Consider the following 24,585-nt stretch of genomic DNA (forward strand, 5'->3'; position numbering starts at 1 on the left):
AGTCCAGTTACCTACAAGGATATGACACCCACTCCACTCTCTTGTTTTGTATCTTGGCTATTTTTGGGCCTCTGATCTTCTACATTAATTTTGGGATCAGCTTGTCAAGTTTTATGGAACTCTATTGGGATTTTGATTGAAAGTACATGGAATCTATAGATCAGTTTGGGAGAAATAATATCTCTAGTATATTGAACCATCCAACCTACAAAAATGATCTTTGTATATATTTGAGTCGTACTTATGTATATATTTAAGTTGTACTTATGTATATATTTAAGTTGTACTTAGGATCCTTTAAATTATTTTCATTTTTAATATAAATATACATATTTTATTAGATTTCTAGGAACCTTGTATTTATGCTACTTCGAATAGTCTGTGCTGGCATATAGAAATACAGTTCTTTTTGCATATAGATCTTTTATTTCACAACCTTGTAAAAAATCTTATTAATTCTAATAATTTTTCTGTAGATTCTTTTGTATATTCTGTGTAGACAACCCTCCCTTAAGCCCTGTAACCACTAATCAGTTCTCTGTCTCTATAATTTTGCCTCTTTTAGTATGTCACATAAATGGAAGCACACAGGGTGCCTGAGCTGCTCAGTTGGTTAAGCATCTGCCTTTAGCTCAGGATGTGATCACAGAATCCTGGGATTGGGCCCCTCATCAGGCTCCCTGCTCAGTGAGGAGCCTGCTTCTCCCTCTTGCTCATGTTCTGTTAAATAAATAGAATCTTTTAAAAAAATAGAAGCACATATTATGCAAACTTTGAGACTGGCTTCTCTAATACTGTGATATACAGCTGACCCCTGTACAACAAGGGTTTAAACTGTGCAGGTCCATTCATACATGGATTTTTTTTTTTTTTTGATAAATACAGTACAGCACTGTAAATGCAGTTTCTCTTCCTTATGATTTCCTTTTTTTAAAGATTTTATTTATTTATTCATGAGAGACACACACACACACACACAGAGACAGGGACACAGGCAAAGGGAGAAGCAGGCTCCATGCAGGGAGCCCGACATGGGACTTGATCCTAGGTCTCCAGGATCACACCCTGGGTTGAAGGTGGTGTTAAACCACTGAGCTACCTGGGCTGCCCTCTTATGATTTCCTAAATAACACTTCCTTTTCTCTAGCTAACTTTACTCAGAATACAGTATATAAGCACATAAAATAAAACATTTGTTAATTGACTATGTTATCAGTAAGGCTCTGGTCAACAGTAGGCAATTAGTCATTAAGATTTTGAAAAGTCAAAAGTTATACGCAAATTTTGATTGTGTGTGGGGTGGTCAGTGCCCCCATCGCCACACACATTTTGTTCAAGAACCAAATGTAATAAGATACATGTTTGGTCTTTGTCTGGTTCTTGGCACAGGGTTCCTAAAACCCTCATAATTTCCTGAGGGGTGAAAGAAGTATCTTCTATTATTCATAATAAGCCTCTTTCAATTGCACCTGAGTTTGTGTTAGTAAGGTGATTCTTGGAGGATGGGGGCTGATTCACAGAGAAACCAATCATGTGAAATCATGTGACTAGAGGGTTGAACTTTTTGTACCATCCCCTGACCTCTGTAAAGGTCTTGAGATTGATCTTGAGGTCAATTGCCAATGATTTAATCAATTATGTCTACATAGCAGAACCTCCATAAAAACTCTAAACAACAACAGGGTCTCGGGAGCCTCCAGATTGGCAAACCCATGGAAGTACTGGAAGGAAGGCGTACTTGGACAAGATATGAAATTACTGTATCCCTTCCCCATACCTTGCTCTACGTAGCTCTTCACCTGGCTTTTTATTGCAGCCTTTGTTAACACTCTTTCAAATTAGTAAATGTGTTTTAAACTAATGAATGTAAGTAAATGCTTCCTTAAGTTTTGCGAGCCATTTTGTGAATCTGGTAAATTATTGAATCTTAGGATGGAGTCACAGGGACCCCTTCCCCCAATTTATAGCTAGTCCGTCAGAAGTACTAGTGACAATCTGGAATGTCTGACTACATCTGAAGTGAGGGGGGGGGGGCAGTCTTGGGGACTGAGTCCTTAATCCGACTGCACTCTCCCTGGAGTTTGTGACAGAACTGAGTTAAATTACAGGACACCCAGGATGGAGAAACGGTTGGTATGGGGAAAAACCTTCATACTTTTGGTATCAGAAGTATTGAGAATAGGGCAGCCCCGGTGGCGCAGTGGTTTAGCGCCGCCTGTAGCCTGGGGTGTGATCCTGGAGACCCGGGATCGAGTCCCACACCAGGCTCCCTGCATGGGCCTGCTTCTCCCTCTCTGCCTGTGTCTCTGCCTCTCTCTCTCTCTGAATTAAAAAAAAAAAGGGGGGGGAGGGTATTGAGAATAGAGAGAAACAGTGGTGTTTTAACTTAACTGGTTTTTCTCACTCACTATCATGCCTTTGATAGTCTATCACAGTAGTTTAAACCTTATAGAATATTAGAGATTCAGTTTTATTAAATGTTAATTCATCCATGTTGTCTACATGCTTAAGTAGCCTGAAAAATTTATCTGGGTAAATGGGAAAAGTCCAAAAGAGAGTGTTTCTACACTAGAACCTTATATATGAGCTCCTGCTGCTGAGAAGTCTTCTTTGGTCACTAGTATTTTTTTTTCAACTCATTAAAACTTTGGATACTATTTTGATTTATAAGCTATAACTGACAAAGTAGGTATATTTCACAAAAATATGCGAAATTAAATGAGAAACTCTATGCAAAATGAACTATGGAGTGCCAGGCACATAGTATAAGCTCCACTAGTGATATCGTGTCTAGAACACTCATTTTCCAGATTATGCAAATCACCAACTGAAACATGCTATTCTAATGGTTTAAATATTAAAAGGTCACAACTTTGTGCATATTTTAGCTAACACCTCTTTATAAGGAAGCAAACAAAAATGATTTTATTTAAACATACTGTATAATTTCCCTATGCTAGATTATAATTCACCAGCCCAGAGAATGCAGGAACCACTAAAAGGAAACCAAAAACCTGAGATTTTATCTTCCAAATATAGGAAAAGAAAACTATTAGAAAGAAAATGTAAGCTCAAATGGAACTGTGGACAACAAATGTTTTTAGTGTCAACAAATCACTTTCTCTCAAAAACTTTAGACAGTATTTTGTTCCCTCCACATGCTCCCCGCCACGCCCCCAAATCCCCAATCTACAGAAGCCATGCACAAAAACTGGGCTACCTATGAAACCTATATGGTGATCTGAATCAACATATGACAATATAATTATTTTAAAAATCAACAGATTTTCTTAAATAATCTAGAACAAAGACTGAGTATACCTCAAGACAACTAAATGAAAGACACTTTGTTCCCAACAACCAATACTTCGTTGCTAGTGGCTAAATCATTTAAGTTCTAAACAAACCTTACCTCCATCAAGAGTAAGTTTTGATCGCCACTCAACAGGCAGAAATTCAACATGTGTTGCATGGTTGGAAAAATGCCTTTCTTCGATTTTTCTTGCAGCTTCTCTCATCCTAAAAAAAGAAAATAAAAACAAAAACGTGTTATCAGAGAAACTTCTTCTATGTATTTATATGGTATAAAATGTCTTTAATCATACCACTTCCACTTGCTTCTAACTTTATCCTATTATGTTTCAATTATTCTTACACCACGCAATGGTTCATAACAGTAGGAAACCTTCATTTCAAAGCTATTTCCCTAAACTTCTCATCTATGATTTCAAATATTATAAGCTTTCACATTATATCCTAAATAACTATACATAAAATCTTTGGTAGAAGGCAGCCCAGGTGGCTCAGCGGTTTAGCGCTGCCTTCAGCCCAGGGCGTGATCCTGGAGACCGGGGATCGAGTCCCACGTCAGGCTCCCTGCATGGAGCCTGCTTCTCCGTCTGCCTCTGTCTCTCATGAATAAATAAATAAAATCTTAAAAAAAAAAAAAAAAAATTAAATAAATAAAAATCTTTGGTAGAGAGAACAGTACAATGAAGACTTCCTATGCTATCATCCTGCTCCAAATATTAGCAAGTCATGACCTGTCTTATTTCATCTATTCCTCCACTCATCTTCCCCATAATATGAATTTTTAAATTTTATTTTAAAAATTAAGATAGAGGGATCCCTGGGTGGCTCAGCAGTTTAGTGCCTGCCTTTGGCCCAGGGCGTGATCCTGGGGTCCCGGGATCGAGTCCCACGTTAGGTTCCCTGCATGGAGCCTGCTTCTCCCTCTGCCCGTGTCTCTGCCTCTCTTTCTCTCTATCGTGAATAAATAAATAAAATCTTTTAAAAAATAAATAAAAATTAAGATAGAGCAAAATTGTTTTTTTTCCTTTTTGGGGTCAGTGGTATAGATTCACGATTAGAACCACCACAATTAAGATACAGTCTAGTTCTATTATTCCCCCAAATTCCCTCATAAGAACCCTTTATAGAGCACCCTTCCCCCATATTTTAAAGCAAATCCCAGACATCACATCATCTCATCTGTAACTTGTTTAGTAGCTATTTCTAAACATAAGGAAAACATAACCTATTCAGAGCTATTATCATACCAAAATTTTTAACAATTCTTTAATTTCAGCAAATACGTGGCTCAGTGGTCCCATTTCCCCAGTTAGACTAGACATGCTATTTTGTAACATAAAATATATCTTTCATTTGTTTGAATTGAGCTCGAAATACAATGGTCTCCCCTTTATATGTGGGATACATTCCAAAACTCCTAGTGGACGCCTGAAACTACAGATAGTACTGAACCCTGTATGTTCTGTTTTTTCCAATACATATACACCTATGATAGTTTAATTTATAAAGTAGGTACAGTGAGAGCTTAGTAACAATAATCAAACAGAAAAATTATAACAATTAAGTTATATATATGTGGTTTCTCCCTCAAAATCTTACTGCATTGTATTCATCCTTCTGCTTCTTATGATAACATATGAGATGATAAAATGCCTATGTGGTGAGATGAAGTGAGGTGAATGACACGGGCACTGTGAGGCAGTGTTAGGCTACTATCATCTGCTTCCAGATGCAATTGACACCAGGTAACCGACATCATGGAAAATGAAACTGCAAATATGATGGGGGACTACTGTATAGTCCATGCACTGTAATTGGTGGATATCTCTCTCATGTATCTTTTAATCTATTGGTTCCTTTCTCTCCTTTTTTTTTGGGGGGGGGGGGGGTTGGTTTTCTAATTTATTTTTGTCCTGTAGAGTTGCTCAGAGTCTGACTTTTAATGATTGCAATTCCATGGTATTAACATGTTCTTTGTCCTCTACTTCCCATAATTTGTTAGTGAGATATGGGGCTTGATCAGATTTAAGTTCCACTGTTTTGGCAAAACTAGTAACTCCATAGGTGCATATATCTGTGTTGGTCTCTTTTTGGTGATGCTAGCAGTTATGACAATCATTGCTTAGATTGATTTATTATGGTTCCACCACTCCTTGTTTATAAAGCTTATACTTCTAGAAAGAGAAATTTCCTCATATCGAATACTTGGTTGTTTTATAGTACAACTGTCTCCTTTTTTTGGTCAGTAAATATCTTCAAGTTGGCTTCTCTTTTTTTTTGTTTTGTTTTTTTTGTTGTTGTTGTGGCTTCTGTCTCCTTTTGACACAACCTGAGTCTTTTCTTTTGAAGAATTTTTAATTATTTTTATTTATTTTAAAAAATATTTTATTTTTAATTATTTTTAAAAAGACTTTATTTATTCATGAGAGACACACAGAGAAAGGCAGAAACATGGACAGAGGCACAAGCAGGCTCCTTGCAGGAAGGAAGCCTGAGACTTGATCCCTGGAGCGGGGATCACGCCCTGTAAGTAGACACTCAATTGCTGAGCTACCCAGGCATCCCAATTTGGTGGCTCTTTTGTTTGTTCAGAGTTGTGCAATTATCACCACTATCTAATTTCAGAACTTACATATCCCCAAAAGAAACAATGTAGTCACAACGTTCACTCCCCATGTTTCCTCTCCCTAAGCCCTGGTGATCATGAATCCACTTTCTGACTCTATGGATCTGCCTATTCTGGATATTTCATATAAATGGAATCATATGTATGTGGCTTTTGTGTCTGGCTTCTTTCACTTAGTATGTTTCAAGGTTCATCCATGTGGTATCATGAATCAGTACTTCACTGCTTTTTATAGCTGAATAATATTCCACTGTATGAATATACTTTTACTTATCCATCCATCAGCTAATGAATATTCTATTTTTGGGGCAATGATGTATAATGTTGCTCTGAATATTCTTTAACAGGTTTTTGTGTAGATATGTTTTCAATTCTCCTGGGTATATACCTAGGAGTGGAATTATACTGGCTTGTATGCTAACTCTACATAATTTTTTGAAAAAGTACTAAACTATTTTCCAAAGCAGTTGTACTACTTTACAATCCCACCAGCAACATGAGGGTTCTAATTTTTCCACGTCCTCATTAACATTTATTATTTTCCATCTTTTTTGTAAGAGTCAACCTAGCAGGTGTAGAGAGTGGTATCTCATCGTGGTTACAAATTGCATCTTCCTAACCTCTAATGATATTGAACATCTTTTCAGTGTTTATGTGCCATTGTATATTTTATCTGGACAAATGTTTGTTCAAATCCTTTTCCTATTTTAAAAAGTTGAACTTTTAAAATAAGCATTCTTTATACAGGCTAGATTCTTCTCAAATTACAATTTTTTAAAAAAGATTTTATTTGTTCATTCATGAGAGACACACATACAGAGAGATAGAGGCAGAGACACAGGCAGAGGGAGAAGCAGGCTCCATCCTGGGTCTCCAGGATCAGGCCCTGGGGAGAAGGCGGCACTAAACCACTAGGCCACCTGGGCTGCCCTCAAATTACAGTTTGTAATTCCCCCCATTCTGTGGGTTGTCTTCACCTCCCTGATAATGTCCTTTGAAGAACAAAAGTTCTAACTTTTGCTAAAGTTCAACTTATCTCTTTTTTCCTCTGTGGCTCCTATTTTTGATGTTGGATCTTAGAAACCATTGCCTAATCCAAGGTCACAAAGATATACTCCTATGTTTTAAGAGTTTATAGTTTTGGCTCTTATATTTTAGCCTCTGATTTTGAATTAATTTTTGTATATGTGTGAGGTAGAGGTTTGATTTCATTCTTTTGCAGATATCCAGGTGTCTCAGCACCATTTGTTAAAAGGCTATTCTTGGGACACCCGGGTGGCTTAGTCAGGTAGATGTCCAACTCTAGATCTCGGTGATGTGAGTTCAAGCCCTGCATTGGGCTCCATGCCCAGTATGGAGTCTACATTTTTTTTTTTTTTTTTAGGATTTTATTCATTTATTCAAAAGAGAAGAGAGAGAGAGAGAGGCGCACAGACACAGGCAGAGGGAGAAGTAGGCCCAAAGCAGGGAGCCTGACGAGGGACTTGATCCTGGGTCTCCAGGATAACACCCTGGGCTGAAGGCGGCGCTAAACCACTGAGCCACCCAGGCTGCCCTGGATTCTACTTTTTTAAAAAAGGTTATTATTTTCTTAATGAATTATTTCAGCACTTCCGTTGAAAAATCAATTGAACACTAAATTCTATTCCATTCATCTTGCTTTGTAGTAAGTTATGAAATTGGGAAGTCTAAGTCTTCAGTCTTTGTTCTTTTTCAAATTGTTTTGGCTGTTCTGGGTTCCTTGAATTTCCACAAGGATTTTAGGATCAACTTGTCAATTTCTGCATAAACACAGATAGGTCTTTAATAGGAATGTGCTGAGTTTGGAGATCAATTTGGGAAGTACTGCAATCTTAACATGAATTCTTTTAATCCACAAATGAAGGCAGTCATTTTCACTTATATTTAGGTCTGCTCTAATTTCTTTCAAAGGTATATTATAGTTTTCAGTGTACAAATCTTACATTTCTCTTGTTAAACTTATTGCTAGGTAGGTTATTCTTTTTGATATTTAGTAAAATTGAAATGCTTTTTTTCTTTTTTTATAAAGTAAACTCCCCCCAACCTGAGTCTTGAACTCATAACCTTGGGATCAAGAGTCATACATTCTTGACTGAGCCAGCCAGGTGCCCCTGGAAATGCTATCTTAATTTTCAGATTGTTCATTGATAATATGAAATTACAATTTGTTTTTGCATCTGATCTTGTATCCTACAACTTTGCTGAGTTCATTTATCAGCTGTAATAGCTTTTTTGTGTATATGTATAGATTCCCTAGTATTCTCTCTCTATAAGATCTTATTATGTGGGCAGCCCAGGTAGCTCAGCAGTTTAGCGCCGCCATCAGCCCAGGGCCTGATCCTGGAGACCCGGGATCGAGTCCCGCATCGGGCTCCCTGCATGGAGCCCGCTTCTCTCTGCCTCTGTCATAAATAAATAAAATCTTAAAAAAAAAAAAAAAAAAAAGGAAAGAAAGATCTTATTATCTGCAAACAGAGATCATTTTATTTCTTCATTTATAATCTGGAACTTTTTAATTTCTTTTTCTTGTCTAATAGCCCTGGCTGAAACCTACAGTATAATGTTGAACAGAATTGAGAGAAGATGTCCCAGTTTTGTTTTTGATCTTGAGGAAAAGCTTTCAGGTTTTTAAAGTATAATTTTAGTCATGGGCTTGTAGATATCTTCTGTCAGATTGAGGAAATTCCCTTCTCTCTCACTAGTTTCCTGAGTGTTTTCATTATGAAAGGGTGTTAAATTTTGTTAATGCATCAAAAACCACATGCTGTGTTTTTTCCCTTTGTTCTATTACCCTTGATTGATCTTTAAAAATATGTTGAATCAACCTTGCATTCCTGGGATAAATCTCACTTGATAGTAGTGTGTATCACCTTTACATGCTGTTGATGGATTCAGTTTGTTGAGGATCTTTGTGTCCACAATGAATACTAATTTGTATTCATAAGGGATACTGACCTATAGTTTTTTTTCTCCTTATGACATTTTTGTCTGGTTTTGGCATTAGGGCAATACTGGCCTCAAAGGATAAGTTGGTAAGTCTTCTTGACTCTTAACTTTTCTGAGTTTGTGAAAAATTGACTCTTTCAATGTTTTGCAGATTTTGCTAATGAAGTCATCTAGTCCTGAACCTTTTCATTTTTTCAGAAGTTTTTGGATTATTATTATTTTTAAAGATCTTACATATTTATTCATGAGAGACACACACAGAGAGAGAGGCAGAGATATAGGCAGAGGGACGAGAAGCAGGCTTTGTGCAGGGAGCCTGATGCAGAACCTGATCCTGGGACCCTGGGATCATGCCCTGAGCCAAAGGCAGACAGAACACGCTCAATCACTGAGCCACCCAGGTGTCCCTGATTATTAATTCAAATACTTTACTTGTTAATGGTCAATTTAGATTTTCTCTATCTTCTTACTGACCACCAGATCAGTTTGTGTGTATCTCTCTAGGAATTTGTCCATTTCATCTATGGTATCTAATTTGTTGGCATAGAATTATGCACAGTATTCCCCTATAATCCTTTTGATTTCGATAAGGTAATTATTTCCCTCTTTGATTCCTGACTTTAGTAATTATTTTTTTAAAGAGTTTATTTATTATTCATGAGAGACACAGAGAGAGAGAGAGACAGAGAGACAGAGACACAGGCAGAGGGAGAAGCAAGCCCCATGCAGGGAGCCTAATATGGGACTCGATCCTGGGTCTCCAGGATCAGGCCCTGGGCTGAAGGTGGCGCTAAGCCGCTGAGCCACCAGGGCTGCCCTGACTAGTAATTTGAATCTCCTCTCTTCTTCCTTAGTCAGTCTAGCTGCAGGTCTCTCAGTTTTGCCAATCTTTTCAAAGAACCACAATAATATATGCAGATCATCCTGTTTTACAACTGCATAGTTTTCAATCATATAAATAGCCATAGTTTATCAATTAGTCTCTTACTGATATATATTTGGCTAATTTCCTATTACAAGTAATACTGCAAAGAATAGCTTTGCACATGTATCTTTTAAAAAATATTTTTGCTAATATTACCCTTGATTCAGAAGTTAAGTTTGCTGGGTCAAAGAATAAATGCATATATAATTGACAGACATTCCCACATTCTCTTTTCGTCATTGTAGTTTACTAGCAGTATGAGAATGCCTATTACCCCTACAGTCTGGCTAAAAGAATATGTTGTCAGATTTTGGATTTTTGCTAATCTCATTGCCAAGAAATGGCATCTTAGTGCAATTTCAATTTACATTTTCTGAGCAAGGTTGAGCACTTCCTATTCTGGAAATTGGCTGCTCACCTCTTTAGCTCATATTTCAAAAAGGCAGCCAGATATTTTTTCATTATTTTTAGAAGTTCTCTCTATATTAAAGATATTGATTGTTTATTTGTGATATAACCTGCACATGGTTTCTCTCAGCTTGTCTTATGTTTTTGGCACATAGCTTTTTTTGGGAAAAAATATTTATCAATATTTTTCCTTATTGTTTCTGGATCAAGTCCTAGTTAAGATAGTTTTTTTCTATTCCTAAAATATAGAATTCAAACTCAATTTCACCTCTTAAATCCATAGTATTAGTACGATTTCATTTCTTACGTTTAAATGTGATCCAATAAAAATTTATCTTAGTGGGAGAAATGGACCCAATTTTATTTTTTTCCTGTGGCTAATTATCCCAATACTATTTGTTAAAAAGTCTATCTCCATTTCTAGCATATTTTAAAAGAAATTAGTTACAATATGATTACATTTTATTGACTATATATCCCCAAAGTTGCCTTTAAAATTTAATAAATTGGGCAGCCCTGATGGCGCAGCGGTTTAGTGCCGCCTGCAGCCCAGGGTGTGATCCTGGAGACCCAAGATCGAGTCCCACATCGGGCTTCCTGCATGGAGCCTGCTTCTCCCTCTGCCTGTGTCTTTGCCTCTCTCTCGCTCTCTCTGAATGAATAATAAATCTTTTTTAAAAAAAATACAATAAAATAAAAATAAAAATTAAATAAATTCTAGGTTGCCAAAAGGAAAATCTGCTTCCTTTATCATTACTGAAAATAAATATGATAGTCAAAACTTTAGGCTTGAAGGTATGGCCTCTTTTATTACCCACAGAGTCTAAAAGTTCCTACAGCAGATACTTCAGTAAGGATTATAAATACATTTTTAAGTTTGTTTGCCATCTTTTCAAATGTTTAGGTTTAACAAGTGTAAGAATGTATAAAGAAAGACCACACTTTAAAGTTTCTAATATTATCCTACCCACAAATTCATGTTTGATGGCTGTAGAGTTCTTATGTAGTTCATTATGATATAATAATTAGAATTATCTGACCAAAAATGTCAAAACTGGTGGGGCTGAGAAACTCTGAGTTATAATCTCAGGAAAATACTGCATTTGACTAAAGTACTGTGGTCTCCTACAGTAAATTTACATAATCCTCCACTCTGCAGGATCACTATCCTAGTTCTCAAATGGTCACAGATTTAGATACTAATTAGGCAAGCAGGTATGTCTCCTAAATCACTTGGTTGTAATTAATTGCAATAATTCAAAAAAAGGAAAGAAAGAGAAAGATGAAAGAAAATAGTAAGGAATGGAGGAAGGAAGGGGATAAGGAAGGGAAGAGGGAGAAGAGAGGGCTGGGACGGAGGAAGGGAGAGAGATTGGCTATGCCTCCAGATTTGCCTTACTAAAAATGGTAAAATATTTTCTAAATATATGGGTCTTGACTACATGAGAAACCCTGAGACCAATGGAGAACAGAGAAAACAACAAAACAGGAATGATTAAAAAACATTATACTATAGCACAGGCTACAATCCATGACTGTACAGCTACAAGGCTCCGCACAAAGTTGCGTCTTGCTATAAGCTTATTAAGCTTCATTGTTCCCCTGTAGGCAATGAATGCTTGCTTAGTTGATATTTTAAAAGAGAGAGAGAGAGAGAGAAATTAATAGGACCTAAGAATTACTGTCCAATTAAAGATCATTAAATAGCTCTGAAAAAATAAATCTTTATAATTCTCAATTTAAAAAAATCAATTGATAACACAAATTGGTTTTAAGATATATATAGGAAAGGATGAAAATAGAAAATGAAAACAATTGACAAGGTACACCCTTTACACAAGAAAGCAAGGCCCAAAAGTGTATATGCCACCTTTGTGTGAAAAAATTTGCATTGCTGAAAGAAATTTTAGAAAAATATAAAACAAATGAATAACATTGCTATGAGACACAAGGACAAAAGACAATGGGGGATGATGGAGAGAGGAATGGGAGTCAGACTTCTCATTCTGCACATTTTTATACTTTGTAAACCATGTGAATATATTTCCTATTCAAAAAATAAATTTTGTTGACAATCTGGTTTGCTGTTGTCCTTCCATTTTTTTCTGTGCTTACAGCTTGATGCCTTTCTTCTTTAAAAATTCCTTTGTGGGGACCCTGTTAAAGAAAGAGGAAGCCAAAGGAAATAATCCACAAAAACAGGGATTGAAAAGATATTACAGTGACACTAAATTCATATCTTTCAATAGTTACTCTGAATGGGAATGGGCTAAGTGATCCCATCAAAAGACCCAGGGTATCAGATTGGATAAAAAAGCAAGACCCATCTATTTGCTGTCTACAAGAGACTCATTTGAGACCTAAGGATACCTCCAGCCTGAAAATGAAAGTTGCAGAACCATTTACCATTTAAATGGTCCTCAAAAGAAAGCAGGGGTAGCAATAATCATATCAGATAAATTAAAGTTTATCGCAAAGACTGTAGTAAGAGATGAAGAGGGACACTATATCATACTAAAAGGGTATATCCAACAAGAAGACCTAACAATCATGAATATTTATGCCCCTAATGTGGGAGCTACCAAGTATATCAATCAATCAATAACCAAAGTAAAGACATACTTAGATAATAAAACACTAATAGTAGGAGGCCTCAACACGGCACTTGCTGCAAATGACAGATATTTCAGGCACAACATCACCAAAGAAACAAGAGCTTTAAATGATACACTGGACAGATGGATTTCACACATATATACAGAACTTTCCATCCGAACGCACTGAATACATATTCTTCTGAGGTGCACATCGAACTTTCTCCAGAATAGACCACATACTGGGTCACAATTCAGGACTCAACTGATACCAATAGATTGGGAATGTCCCCTGCATATTTTCAGATCACAATGCTTTGAAACTAGAACTCAATCACAAGAAGAAATTTGGAAGAAACTCAAACACGTGGAGGTTAAAGAGCATCCTGCTAAAAAATGAATGGGGCAACCAGGAAATTAGAGAAAAATTAAAAAGATTCATGGAAACTAAAGAAAAAGAAGACATAACCAAAATCTTTGGGATACAGCAAAAGCAGTCCTAAGAGGGAAATACATCGCAATACAAGCATCCCTCAAAAAACTGGAGTAAATTCAAATATACAAGCTAACCTCGCACCTAAAGGAACTGGAGAAAGAACAGCAAATAAAACCAACACCAAGAAGGAGAGTTAATAAAGATTTGAGCAGAACTCAATGAAATAGAGACCAGAAGAACTGTGAAACAGATCAACAAAACCAGGAGCTGGTTCTTTGAAAGAATTAATAAGATAGATAAACCATTAGCCAGCCTTATTAAAAAAGAGAAAAGACTCACATTAATAAAACATGAATGAAAAAGGAGAGATTACAACCACTACCAAGGAAATACAAATAATTTTAAAAACGTATTATGAGCAGCTATGTGCCAATAAATTAGGCAATCTAGAAAAAATGAATGCATTTCTGGAAAACCACAAATTACCAGAACTGGAACAGGAAGAAATAGAAAACCTGAACAGGCCAATAACCAAGGAGGAATTGAAGTAGTCATCAAACACCTCTCAAGACACAAAAGTCCAGGGTCAGATGGTTTCCCAGGGGAATTCTATCAAACGTTTAAAGAAGAAACAATACCTACTCTACAAAAGCTGTTCTGAAAGCTAGAAAGGGACAGAATACTTCCAAAATACTTACAAATACAGAATACTTCCAAACTCGTTTTATGAGGCCAGCATCACCTTAATTCCAAAACCAGACAAAGACCCCATCAAAAAGGAGGATTAGAGACCAATATCCCTGATGAACACAGATGCAAAAATTCTCACCAAGATACTAGCCAATAGGATCCAAGAGCACATTAAGAAGATTATTCACCATGACCAAGTGGAATTTATCGCGGGGATCCAAGGTTGGTTCAACACTGGTAAAACAATCTACCTGACAGATTATATCAACAAGAGAAAAAACAAGAACCATATCCTCTCAGTAGATACAGAGAAAGCATTTGACAAAATACAGCATCCATTCCTGATCAAAACACTTCAGAGTGTAGGGTTAGAGGGAACATTCCTCAGCATCTTAAAACCCATCTACAAAAAGCCCATCAGATATCATTCTCAATGGGGAAACACTGGGAGCCTTTCCCCTAAGATCACGAACACGACAGGGATGTCCACTCTCACTACTGCTATTCAACATAGTACCAGCAGTCCTAGCCTCAGCAATCAGACAACAAAAAGAAATAAAAGGCATTCAAACTGGCAAAGAAGTCAAACTCTCCCTCTTTGCAGATAACATGATACTGTACATAGAAAACCCAAAAGACTACATCCCAAGACTGCTAGAACTCCTACAGCAATTCGGCAATGTGTCAGGATACAAAATCAATGCCCAGAAATCAGTTGGATTTCTATACACTAACAATGAGACTGAAGAAAGAGAAATTAAGGATTCAATCCCAGTTATAATTGCACCCAAAAGCCTAAGATACTTAGGAATAAACCTAACCAAAGAGGTAAAGGATCTATGTCCTAAAAACTACAGAACACTGCTGAAAGAAATTGAGTACACAAAGAGATGGAAAAATATTCCATGCTCATGGATTGGAAAAATATTGTGAAAATGTCAATGCTACCCAGGGCAATTTTCACATTTAATGCAACCCCCCTATCAAAATACCATGGAGTTTCTTCAGAGAGTTGGAACAAATAATCTTAAGATTTGTGTGGAATCAGAAAAGACCCTGAATAGCCAGGGGAATATTGAAAAAGAAAACCAGAGCTGGGGACATCAGAATGCTGGATTTCAAGTTGTATCACAAAGCTGTAATCATCAAGACAGCATGGTACAAAAACAGACACGTAGATCAATGGAACAGAATAGAGAACCCAGAAATGGGCCCTCAACTCTATGGTCAACTAATATTTGACAAAGCAGGAAAGACTATCCACTGGGAAAAAGACAGTCTTCAATAAATGGTGCTGGGAAAATTGGACAGCCACATGCAGAAGAATGAAACTAGACCATTCTCTTACACCAGACACAAAGATAAACTCAAAATGGATGAAAAATCTAAATGTGAGACAAGAATCCACAAAAATCCTAGAGGAGAACACAGGCAACACCCTTTTCAACTTGGCCACAGCAACTTCTTGCAAGATACAGCTATGAAGGCAAGGGAAACAAAAGTGAAAATGTACTATTGGGACTTCATCAAGATAAAAAGCTTCTGCACAGCAAAAGAAACAGTCAACAAAACTAAAAGACAACCTACAGAATGGGAGAAGATATTTGCAAATGACCTATTGGCTAGTATCCAAGATCTATAAAGAACTTATTAAAACTCAACAGCAAAGAAACAAACAATCCAATAAAATGGGCAAAAGACATGAATAGAAATTTCACCAAAGAAGACATAGACATGGCCAACAAGCACATGAGAGAATGCTCTGCATCACTGGCCATCATGGAAATATAAATCAAAACCACAATGAGATACCACTTTACAACAGTGAGAATGGTGAAAATTAACAAGACAGGAAACAGCAAACGTTGGAGAGGATGTGGAGAAAGGGGAACCCTCTTGCACTGTTGGTGGGAATGTGAGCTGGTACAGCCACTCTAGAAAACTGTGTGGAGGTTCCTCAAAGAATTAAAAATAGAGCTACCCTACGACCCAGCAATTGCACTGCTGGGGATTTACCCCAAAGATAAAGATGCAGTGAAAGTCAAGACACCTGCACCCCAATGTTTATAGTAACAATGTTCACAGTAGCCAAACTGTGGAAGGAGCCTCGGTGTCCACAAAAGATGAATGGATAAAGATGTAGTCTATATATACAATGGGATATTACTCAGCCATTAGAAATGACGAATAGGGAATCCTGGGTGGCTCAGCGGTTTGGCGCCTGCCTTTGGCCCAGGGTGTGATCCTGGAGTCCCAGGATCGAGTCCCACATCGGTCTCCCTACATGGAGCCTGCTTCCCCCTCTGCCTCTCTCTCTGTGTCTCTCATGAATAAATAAATAAACTCTTTAAAAAAAAAATGACGAATACCCATCATTTGCTTCAACGTGGATAGAACTGGAGGGTATTAAACTGAGTGAAGTAAGACAATCGGAGGACAAACATCATATGGTTTCATTCATAAAGGGAATATCAAAAATAGTGAAAGGGATTATAGGGGAAAGGAGAGAAAATGAGTGGGAAAAATTAGAGAGGGTGACAGAACATGAGAGACTCCTAACTCTGGGAAATGAACAATGGGTAGTGGAAAGGGAGGTGGTGGAGGGATGGGGTGACTGGCACCGAGGGGGCACTTGACTGGATGAGCATTGGGTGTTATAAGTTGGCAAATCGAACTCCAATAGAAAAATATACAAAAATTTTAAAAAATTAAAATTCCTTTGCTATCATTTTTAGTTAAGTTTCAAGAGGGAATAAGATTATCTTAAGAGTTAAATCTACCATGTTCTAGAAAGTCTCTATACTCTGCTAAAATTTTAGCACGGTATTAGCGTATAAATTTAGTGAAGATTTACCTTATGATAAAGTGCCACAAAAAGTAAATCCAATTTCAGATACATTCATCCATTTCAGTAAACCAGTTCTGATATTCCTAGAAGTTGTCTATAAACTTTCTTCTCAACCCACATCAATCACTAAAATAAGGTGAAGGATAAACACCTAGCTCTAGGATTCTAAAAACATGATTTCAAAGGTCCTCAGAGAACAAAACGTTGCCAGCAGGGTGGAGTCTGATAACCCTTTATACTACTTTGTTCATTTCAACTATAGTCTCACAAATACAAACAAGATTCAGAAGGGCAGTGACCAGGATGGAGTTAATTTTACTCTTTCTCTAGTTTTGGACAGCTAACTTAGGAATGAATGGTAGAAAGCAGCGAAAGGATTATGAAATTCTCTGGATTTTCCATTAAGCTGAATTCCTTTTTGTTTATTTTCTATCAATTACTAATTTATGTGGGGAGTTTTCCATCAAATTAACCTGTCTCTGAAGGAATAATGCCAATTCTCTATAGCCAACAATTTTTTTTTTTTTTAAAGATTTATTTGAGAGATAGTCAAGTCAGTCAGCAGGAGGGGCAGAGGGAAAGAATCCAAGGAGACTCAGCACTGAGTGTGGAGCCTGACACGAGGCTCAATCCCATGACCCTGACATTGTCATCGGAGTAGAAACCAAGGGTTGGACACACAACCAAATGTACCACCCAGGTGCCCTGGCAGATACTTGTTTTTTTGAGCCACTCTGGATTCATTCATCCTAGTTCCAATACTAGCTCTTGATTTTCATCTGTGGCTCTACCTCTCCCTATGATTATGATGAAGCCAATTTTCATCTGATTGTGGGAAATGACAAGTTCAGCAGATCAGACCCTGCATAGCAGCATGTGTAGATTCAGGTAGCTGGATGTGACACCACTGGTCACTGAAATGCCTAAACCAACTGGGACTTATGGAAAAAGGGCTTATTCTTCTTGAAGTTGAACACAATATAAACCATATCTGGAACCAGATGTCTAAGTATAGCTCAAAAATGAAGGAAAGCAGAGTAGATAGACACTGAATTCTGGATTCTCATGACTGGCAAATTTTAGGTTTAGAATTCTCAGTTTTATGAATTACTAAATCTTCCTTTTGGCTTAAGCCTTTATGGTTAGGTCTTCCCTCAGGTACACCCAAAATATGCAAGCCAGTACCTTCCCATTTATCAATAGTTCCAGAGAAAACATGCCATTAAACCTATTTCTCGGGTTCCTAAATATCCAAGCAAAAGATCAGCATTTTAACAAAAACGTATATATATGAAGTAATGTGCAACTCAACAAAAAATAAAGTCAGAATCAGAGGGAAGAGATTTGTGTAATAAAAGTTATGAAGATTGACCAAATTACGGTGGCTTGGCAGTATCTGACAAAGTTTTTAAAAGCTGAACTGTACTTTTACTTTAATCCATTAGTTGGCATTAAGAGATTACAATAAAAAGTGAAAACAAAATGCAATGTTGCACTATTATTATTTGATGAGGACAAAGTTCCTGGTATCACATAGTATTTGCTCTATAAGGACTGAAGAAATACATTTACTTGAAGCCTCAGAACCAGATAAAGTGTGCTCTGAATCAACAACTGATCTATTTTCATCACATCATAAATATGATTAGATTTTTTTAAAGATTTTATTTACTTATTTACTTATGAGTGACATAGAGAGAGGCAGGGACATAGGCAGAGAAAGAAGCAGGCTCCACGCAGGGAGCCCGATGTAGGACTCGATCCCAACCCTGGGATCACACCCTCAGCCAAAGGCAGACACCCAACCATTGAGCCACACAGGCATCCCTCTTTTTCATTTTTTTTAATTTGAAGTAGGCTCCACGCCTAACACGGGGCTTGAACTCATCACCCTGAGATCAAGAGTGGCATGCTCTACAAACTGAGCCATGCAGGCACCCCAGATTAGATTTTTCTTCATACTGGCTGCTAGGTTAGGGCCAAATTTTAGGTGAAACTTTTTAACCCTAACATTTGCTTTCAAAATACAGTCCTTAATGTTTTTCAAACACAAATACAAACATCCTCCACCTCCATAACATGTTGGAGTTTTTAGAATAAAGATATGAATATAAGTAAATTAATGAGGTAAACAATGTACCTGGTGTATTGGTAAACACCCACGTTCTCTGAGTAAAATTTAGAGTCTGGTTCCCTCTTGTAGTAATTAATTGGCCAGGTTAAACTGCTGACCGGCAATTTAAATAACTCCTAGGTTCTTCATAATCATGAAACTTTGCAATTATTCTGTTTCTGCAGTTCAGAGAGCAAGATACAAATTGAAAACTAAACGTTTTTCTTTACTTTCAATCTTAGTTTAATGTAAATCAATAAGTTAAAAACACTTTATCCTTCACCTTCTCAATGCGGTGGGGGAAAAAACTCAAATATCATCATCACCATCATCTGGACATAATCACTCCAAAATCTGGTCCAGAATTTCCATCTATAATGTAGGTATTACAGTGCTCAGTTCGGCAGCACATATATAAAGTAGGTATTACAGTAACTGGCATTGAAAAAACGTGTGGTGGAAATATTAAACTCTGTTACACTCCAGACACAAGTTTGGACTATTAGACTAGATGAAGAATGCATTCATCAAAGAACTCACATGGCTGTATTTTTGATAATTCTTCCTTGGTCCATTTTCTGCCCAATGCCATGCACGACAAATACAATGTGGGTAGTCTGTGATGGCTTATCTTCTAATGTGGCTTCTTCTACATAACCTCTATGAAGTCTGGTCCCACTGCTTGATGCTGTAGAAAAATTATGATTCTAAGTTTACTATGTATTCCAGAAATAGCATTTTGACAATATATATTGAAAGAAATAATAAAGTAAAAGGTATATTAAGAAAAAAAATACAAATCAAAACAAAAAGAAAAAAGAAAAAAAAATTCACTGGGTTGGGTGGGGATGAAATTTGTAAGATAATGTATCTTGACTGGCTCAGATACAAAGTGCTTAACTGGACATGACACCAAAGTCAGAAACCACAGGAAAAAGAAAAGGAAGGAATAAAGGATGGACTGAACACAAAAGTTTAAAAAGCTGTCTATCAAAAAAATACCATGAAGCATAAATAAAAGATGAATCACAAGCTGGGAAAAATTTTGCAAAATATATGCATAATTAGCTAATTACTGAGGTACAAAGGAGGGCTTACTAATCAAAAAGTGAGAAGACAACCATTCAAATAGCAGAACAGGCTAAAGATACAAGATAATTCACAAGACAAATATAAATGACTAGTAAACAAAGAATATACTCAAGCACATCTGTTATCAAAGAAATCACAACAAAAGATGGAATAGCAAAAAAAATACCAGACTTAACAAAAATTTCTGAGAATTTATTAATAATGCTCTCACATCTTCCTCAGGTACCATTTCCTCTTTTCTTCCCTTAGTCACACTTCTTGAAAGAGTTGTCTATTCTCACTGCCTCTATTTCTTCACCTACCTAGACTTCAAATCCACTCATGACTTCCATTTCACTAGACCCAACAGAAAATTTTAGCTTTCACCTTTAATTGCCATGTTTTATTTTCACATCACTGCCTGAGGTTTGACTGCTCTTGTGTTTCTAGAAGTATAAAAGATATTAATCCTGCCAGATCATTCTAAATATATGATTATCACTGATAAGTACATGTGAATTTAGTCACCTTAATAAAGTTTCATTTAACAGGGCAGTAACTGTCACTAAATTTAAAACATATTTAAAATATTCTAAAAGTAGAATTTGAATAGTCTATTTTGAATATAAGAGAAAAAGATTCTACAAATTTTGACAAAGCATAGTAACACTTAACAATTACCTTTAGAAAATCCCAGTTTTTGGGTAACTGTCCTTGCAATTTTAGATGTTGTTGCATCACTATAAAGATACACTTCATCCATACTGTGCCAGTCAACGTGATTTCGACTCAATTTGAAACTATGAATAGCTGTTGCAAAAAGGAAAAATTAATTTGAAGGTCTCTTATTTATAAGTGTAAATAATTATAATACACAGATTTTTGAATCCGTATCTGAACTGAGCTCAATAAAAACTATTTTGCTGAAACACATATTGATATGAAGCAAGTAATACAGGGACTTTATCTTATAAATGATTAACCATGCTACAGGGAATGTCAACTTGTTAGAAGAACACAGAATAACTGGCTTAACCACCATAATTTTAACCTCTAACATGTAATTAATATGTTTTGATTATTAAAGAATTACTTTCCCAGATGATATAACTGTTTCTTAGGTCTGAGTCCTCAATACCTTTGACATAGAAACTTAAGTTTCTTTTCTTCTGTGGATTTTATTTTTGGATCTGTGAAAATTTCACTCAGTGCCAGATAAAACAAGACTAAGGGAAAAAAATTATCTTTAAACTGGGAAGAGAACAATCTAAATTATTAGAATAGATGGTAGTTTTGAAATAGATATGAAGACCAATTATCATTGGATATTGCTCACCATAACAGAAATCCAAAGTTAAAAGATGTTTTAATAAGAAATCAAAGACATTTTTTTCTACTATAATGTTCAAATCAGTATGGTTACTGCATTTCTGTAACTAAGATATGCCTGGTGAAAATAAGCTAAAAAACAAACCCAAAAAACCCACAAACTTCTATGCTCAAGAAATACATATAAGCTGTCTGAGGCAGGTACTAATGTCTTGATCATTTTGCACCACTAACACCAAACACAGTGTCCTAGCACAGAGCCTGACATGTATCACTAATTTAGTAATGCTTGCAGAAGCAATAGATTAAAAGAACTGTCATAACGTATTCATCCATTCATAACTTGATAATTCTTATAATCCTGAAGGCCTTAAACTTTCCTCTCTCTGTATCTCTGGAATAGAGGTGAGAAAAAATCCACATACCCATCTTCAGAAAACTATGCACCTTAAAACTGCTATGCCTGATTTATTTAAAACAAATCATCTTTAAACAAAATATTATCTCCCATTATATATAAAGACTCTGAGGTACAAAGAGATTAAATGACTTGCCATAAAGCAAATTACCAGCAGAGCCTAACTATTCTGATTTGAAGCTGGGTTGAAAATAACCTCAAGTTAAACGTGAAAGGTTATATAGCCCTGGCCAAGATCTAAGATCAAAGTCATTTTTATGAAAACCTATTTCCTACTAGAACACATAGAAAAGTAAATCCTTTCTGGGAAATTGTTCTTGATTACAAATCCAATTTCAAAAATGTATGAAAAACCAATGTATATTTCATTTATCTGTCAGGATACATTACTAACATTGAACATAGACCAAGATGCAATTAATGTGACAAACAATATCTTCAATTAAAAAAATAAAAACAAAAAAACAAAAAACCAAAAAAACATCCACGATGTACAAACTCAGCTTTCTTTTTTTAATAAAAGAACTTTTTGTAAATTAGGAAAATCTTTCTCAAGAGTTTAATAATTTACTTTTCTATGTCTGATCCAAACCACTATTTTATGCTTTTTAATCTAATGTTTCTAAACCACATCTATGTTAAAATAGTTTTGAGCGACATATGCTTAAAACATTGAAACTACGGGACCAAGATATTAAGAGAATAGTGTCAAGCCAACAAATTTTGTTTCTCTTCAAATCATCCACAAACTGTTTTAAAGTAAAACATCTTAGTATTGGTAAACATCTTATTACTGGACCACATATATTATTTACAAATGTTTATATCCCTTATAATCAAGTAACTCTAAACAAAATAGCACAACGGACACATTTCTAAAAAACTAGTAATTTCTATGCTTTAAATACTGAATACTATAAGCCAGGGAGTATAACTACATGGAGAAATGAAACTACAGTTACTGTACCTTGAGAACGCTTTCGCTTAAGACCTGCCGCATCTGAACTCTCCTTATATCCTCTCCATTTGAACAGAGAAGGGAGGGAGAAGGGAGGGAGGTGGTAGGCAACTAAGAAAGCAAAAACACTGAGCTTCAAAGTAAATTGTAAATGAGGTTTGCCATTTTGCCTTTTTGTTGTATTAACTTTAAAAAAAGGAGTTGTATTTGACAAACATTATTCCAAATGTTTATGTATAGAATTTTCTAATTAAAAATCAGTGAAGCAAAATAGTAGTTTAATAATGTTTATCAAATATATGCTCTACTTTTATTGAATGAAAAAAGGCAAATGATACCCAAATTTTATCAGACAACTATGTGATCATCACATTTAATGTCTCTGCACAGACAGAATAAAAAAATAGGTCATGGTATTTTTGTATGCATAAGGGATTTATAAGCCCCATCTTTACAATATTAAGGTTATTTACTCTCACCAAATTAGTTGACAGTTGATGTGCAAATTAAGAAGGGAACAAATAACATTTTAAACATCTAATTGCAGTTTTCCTGAGAAAATATCAAAGTATACATTCCACTAGATGCCTTCTATTACTGAAGTGTATAATGGAAGCTTCCCACAGAAACAAAATCTTTTCACAACTCTGTTTGAGTTGCTAAAAGAATTATAAAATGAAACTTTTGCCAAAGTAAATCAAATTGGAAGCTCTTTAACTGATCAGTGATAAAATGAAAAAAAAAAAAAGTCACTAGTAACAATGTATGCTGTGACATCTTGTAAACATGCGACAGACAACATAAAGCCAGACACAGCCTTTGGCAAATCAGTAAATAACCTTAAAATCAACACTTTCCCTGTGGAACATTGCTAGTTATATATCAGTAAATTTCTTTACATTTTAAATAAGCAGTTATTTAAAAATCCACTTGAAATTGAACCTTACAAATCAGTTTCTTTTTCTTTTCTTTTTTTACAAATCAGTTTTTAACAGTTCAGGAAATGAACCATAGAACCTTTATGACTTAGTTCAAATTTATATTCTAAAACATTTGCTTTTTCATCCTCACTCCCTTCTACATTAATGTGACATTCAAAGGTTAAATACTGCTCCAATATGAATACATTTAATTCCTGTTGTGCAGTACCAGAAATGGTTTAAAAATCTGTTGTATGTACAGATGAAAAGGTAACTGAGAAATGCTTACAAGGCACTTAATAATTACAACTATGTAATTAGAAGGCTATAGACTAGGATTAAAAACTGGGTTGGAACATTAATAAAAACACTTCATTGTTACAAAGGGCTGGAAAATGATAACTGGGTTGGAAAATGATAACTGAAACAATTTTCTTCATTAAAGTTTCTTCTCTGGGGTGCCTTCTGATCAGTTATTGAGGAGTAGAATGTACACTTGCAGGAAACATTTTTAAACAAAAAATTCATTAGGAAAAAGCTAAATATCAAAGTAGATCAAATTGGCATAAATTTGAGACTTTATTACTCAAAGAAACAAAACCTAGGTTTTATATATCCACTAGTAAAACATGAACTAAATCCATATTTACTAAAAGAAAACTAAAAATAATAAAAAGTCATTAATAAAAATGCATACTTTGACATTTTGTAAACATGAAACAGCCAACAGAAAGCCAGACAGACTTGATATTTGGCAAATCAGCAGAAAACCTTGAAGTCAACATTTTTCTTGTCAAATATTGCTGGTTATAATATATCAATACATTTCTTTACATTTTAAATAATTATTTAAAAATCCACTTGAAATTCATATGGACCATTTGACTACACTTCAAAATTATGCAAACACTTTCAGAAATCTAGTCAAGATATAAAAAAGAAAGGCTTTCTTTTTTAAATAAACAGTATA

At 35.7% G+C, this 24,585-nt stretch overlaps 1 protein-coding gene across 8 annotated transcripts in view; it reads right to left on the reverse strand.

Annotated features, from left to right (window-relative positions):
• DDHD1 (DDHD domain containing 1) overlaps window positions 1-24,585 on the reverse strand; it is a 105,376-nt gene that overhangs the window by 33,470 nt on the left and 47,321 nt on the right. For 4 of the 8 annotated variants that reach the window (XM_072761591.1, XM_072761592.1, XM_072761590.1 and 1 more), the window contains 4 exons: window positions 22,705-22,806; window positions 20,672-20,800; window positions 19,460-19,607; window positions 3,413-3,519 (listed from right to left, as the gene is read on the reverse strand). In XM_072761591.1, coding sequence (XP_072617692.1) covers window positions 3,413-3,519; window positions 19,460-19,607; window positions 20,672-20,800; window positions 22,705-22,806 — 486 coding nt within the window. The remainder of the gene's footprint in view (window positions 1-3,412; window positions 3,520-19,459; window positions 19,608-20,671; window positions 20,801-22,704; window positions 22,807-24,585) is intronic. The other 4 variants (XM_072761598.1, XM_026000673.2, XM_072761597.1 and 1 more) reach the window with 1 other exon arrangement.

The sequence above is a fragment of the Vulpes vulpes genome, chromosome 6 (genome assembly GCF_048418805.1).
Source record: "Vulpes vulpes isolate BD-2025 chromosome 6, VulVul3, whole genome shotgun sequence".
NCBI classification, from domain to species: Eukaryota; Metazoa; Chordata; class Mammalia; order Carnivora; family Canidae; genus Vulpes; species Vulpes vulpes.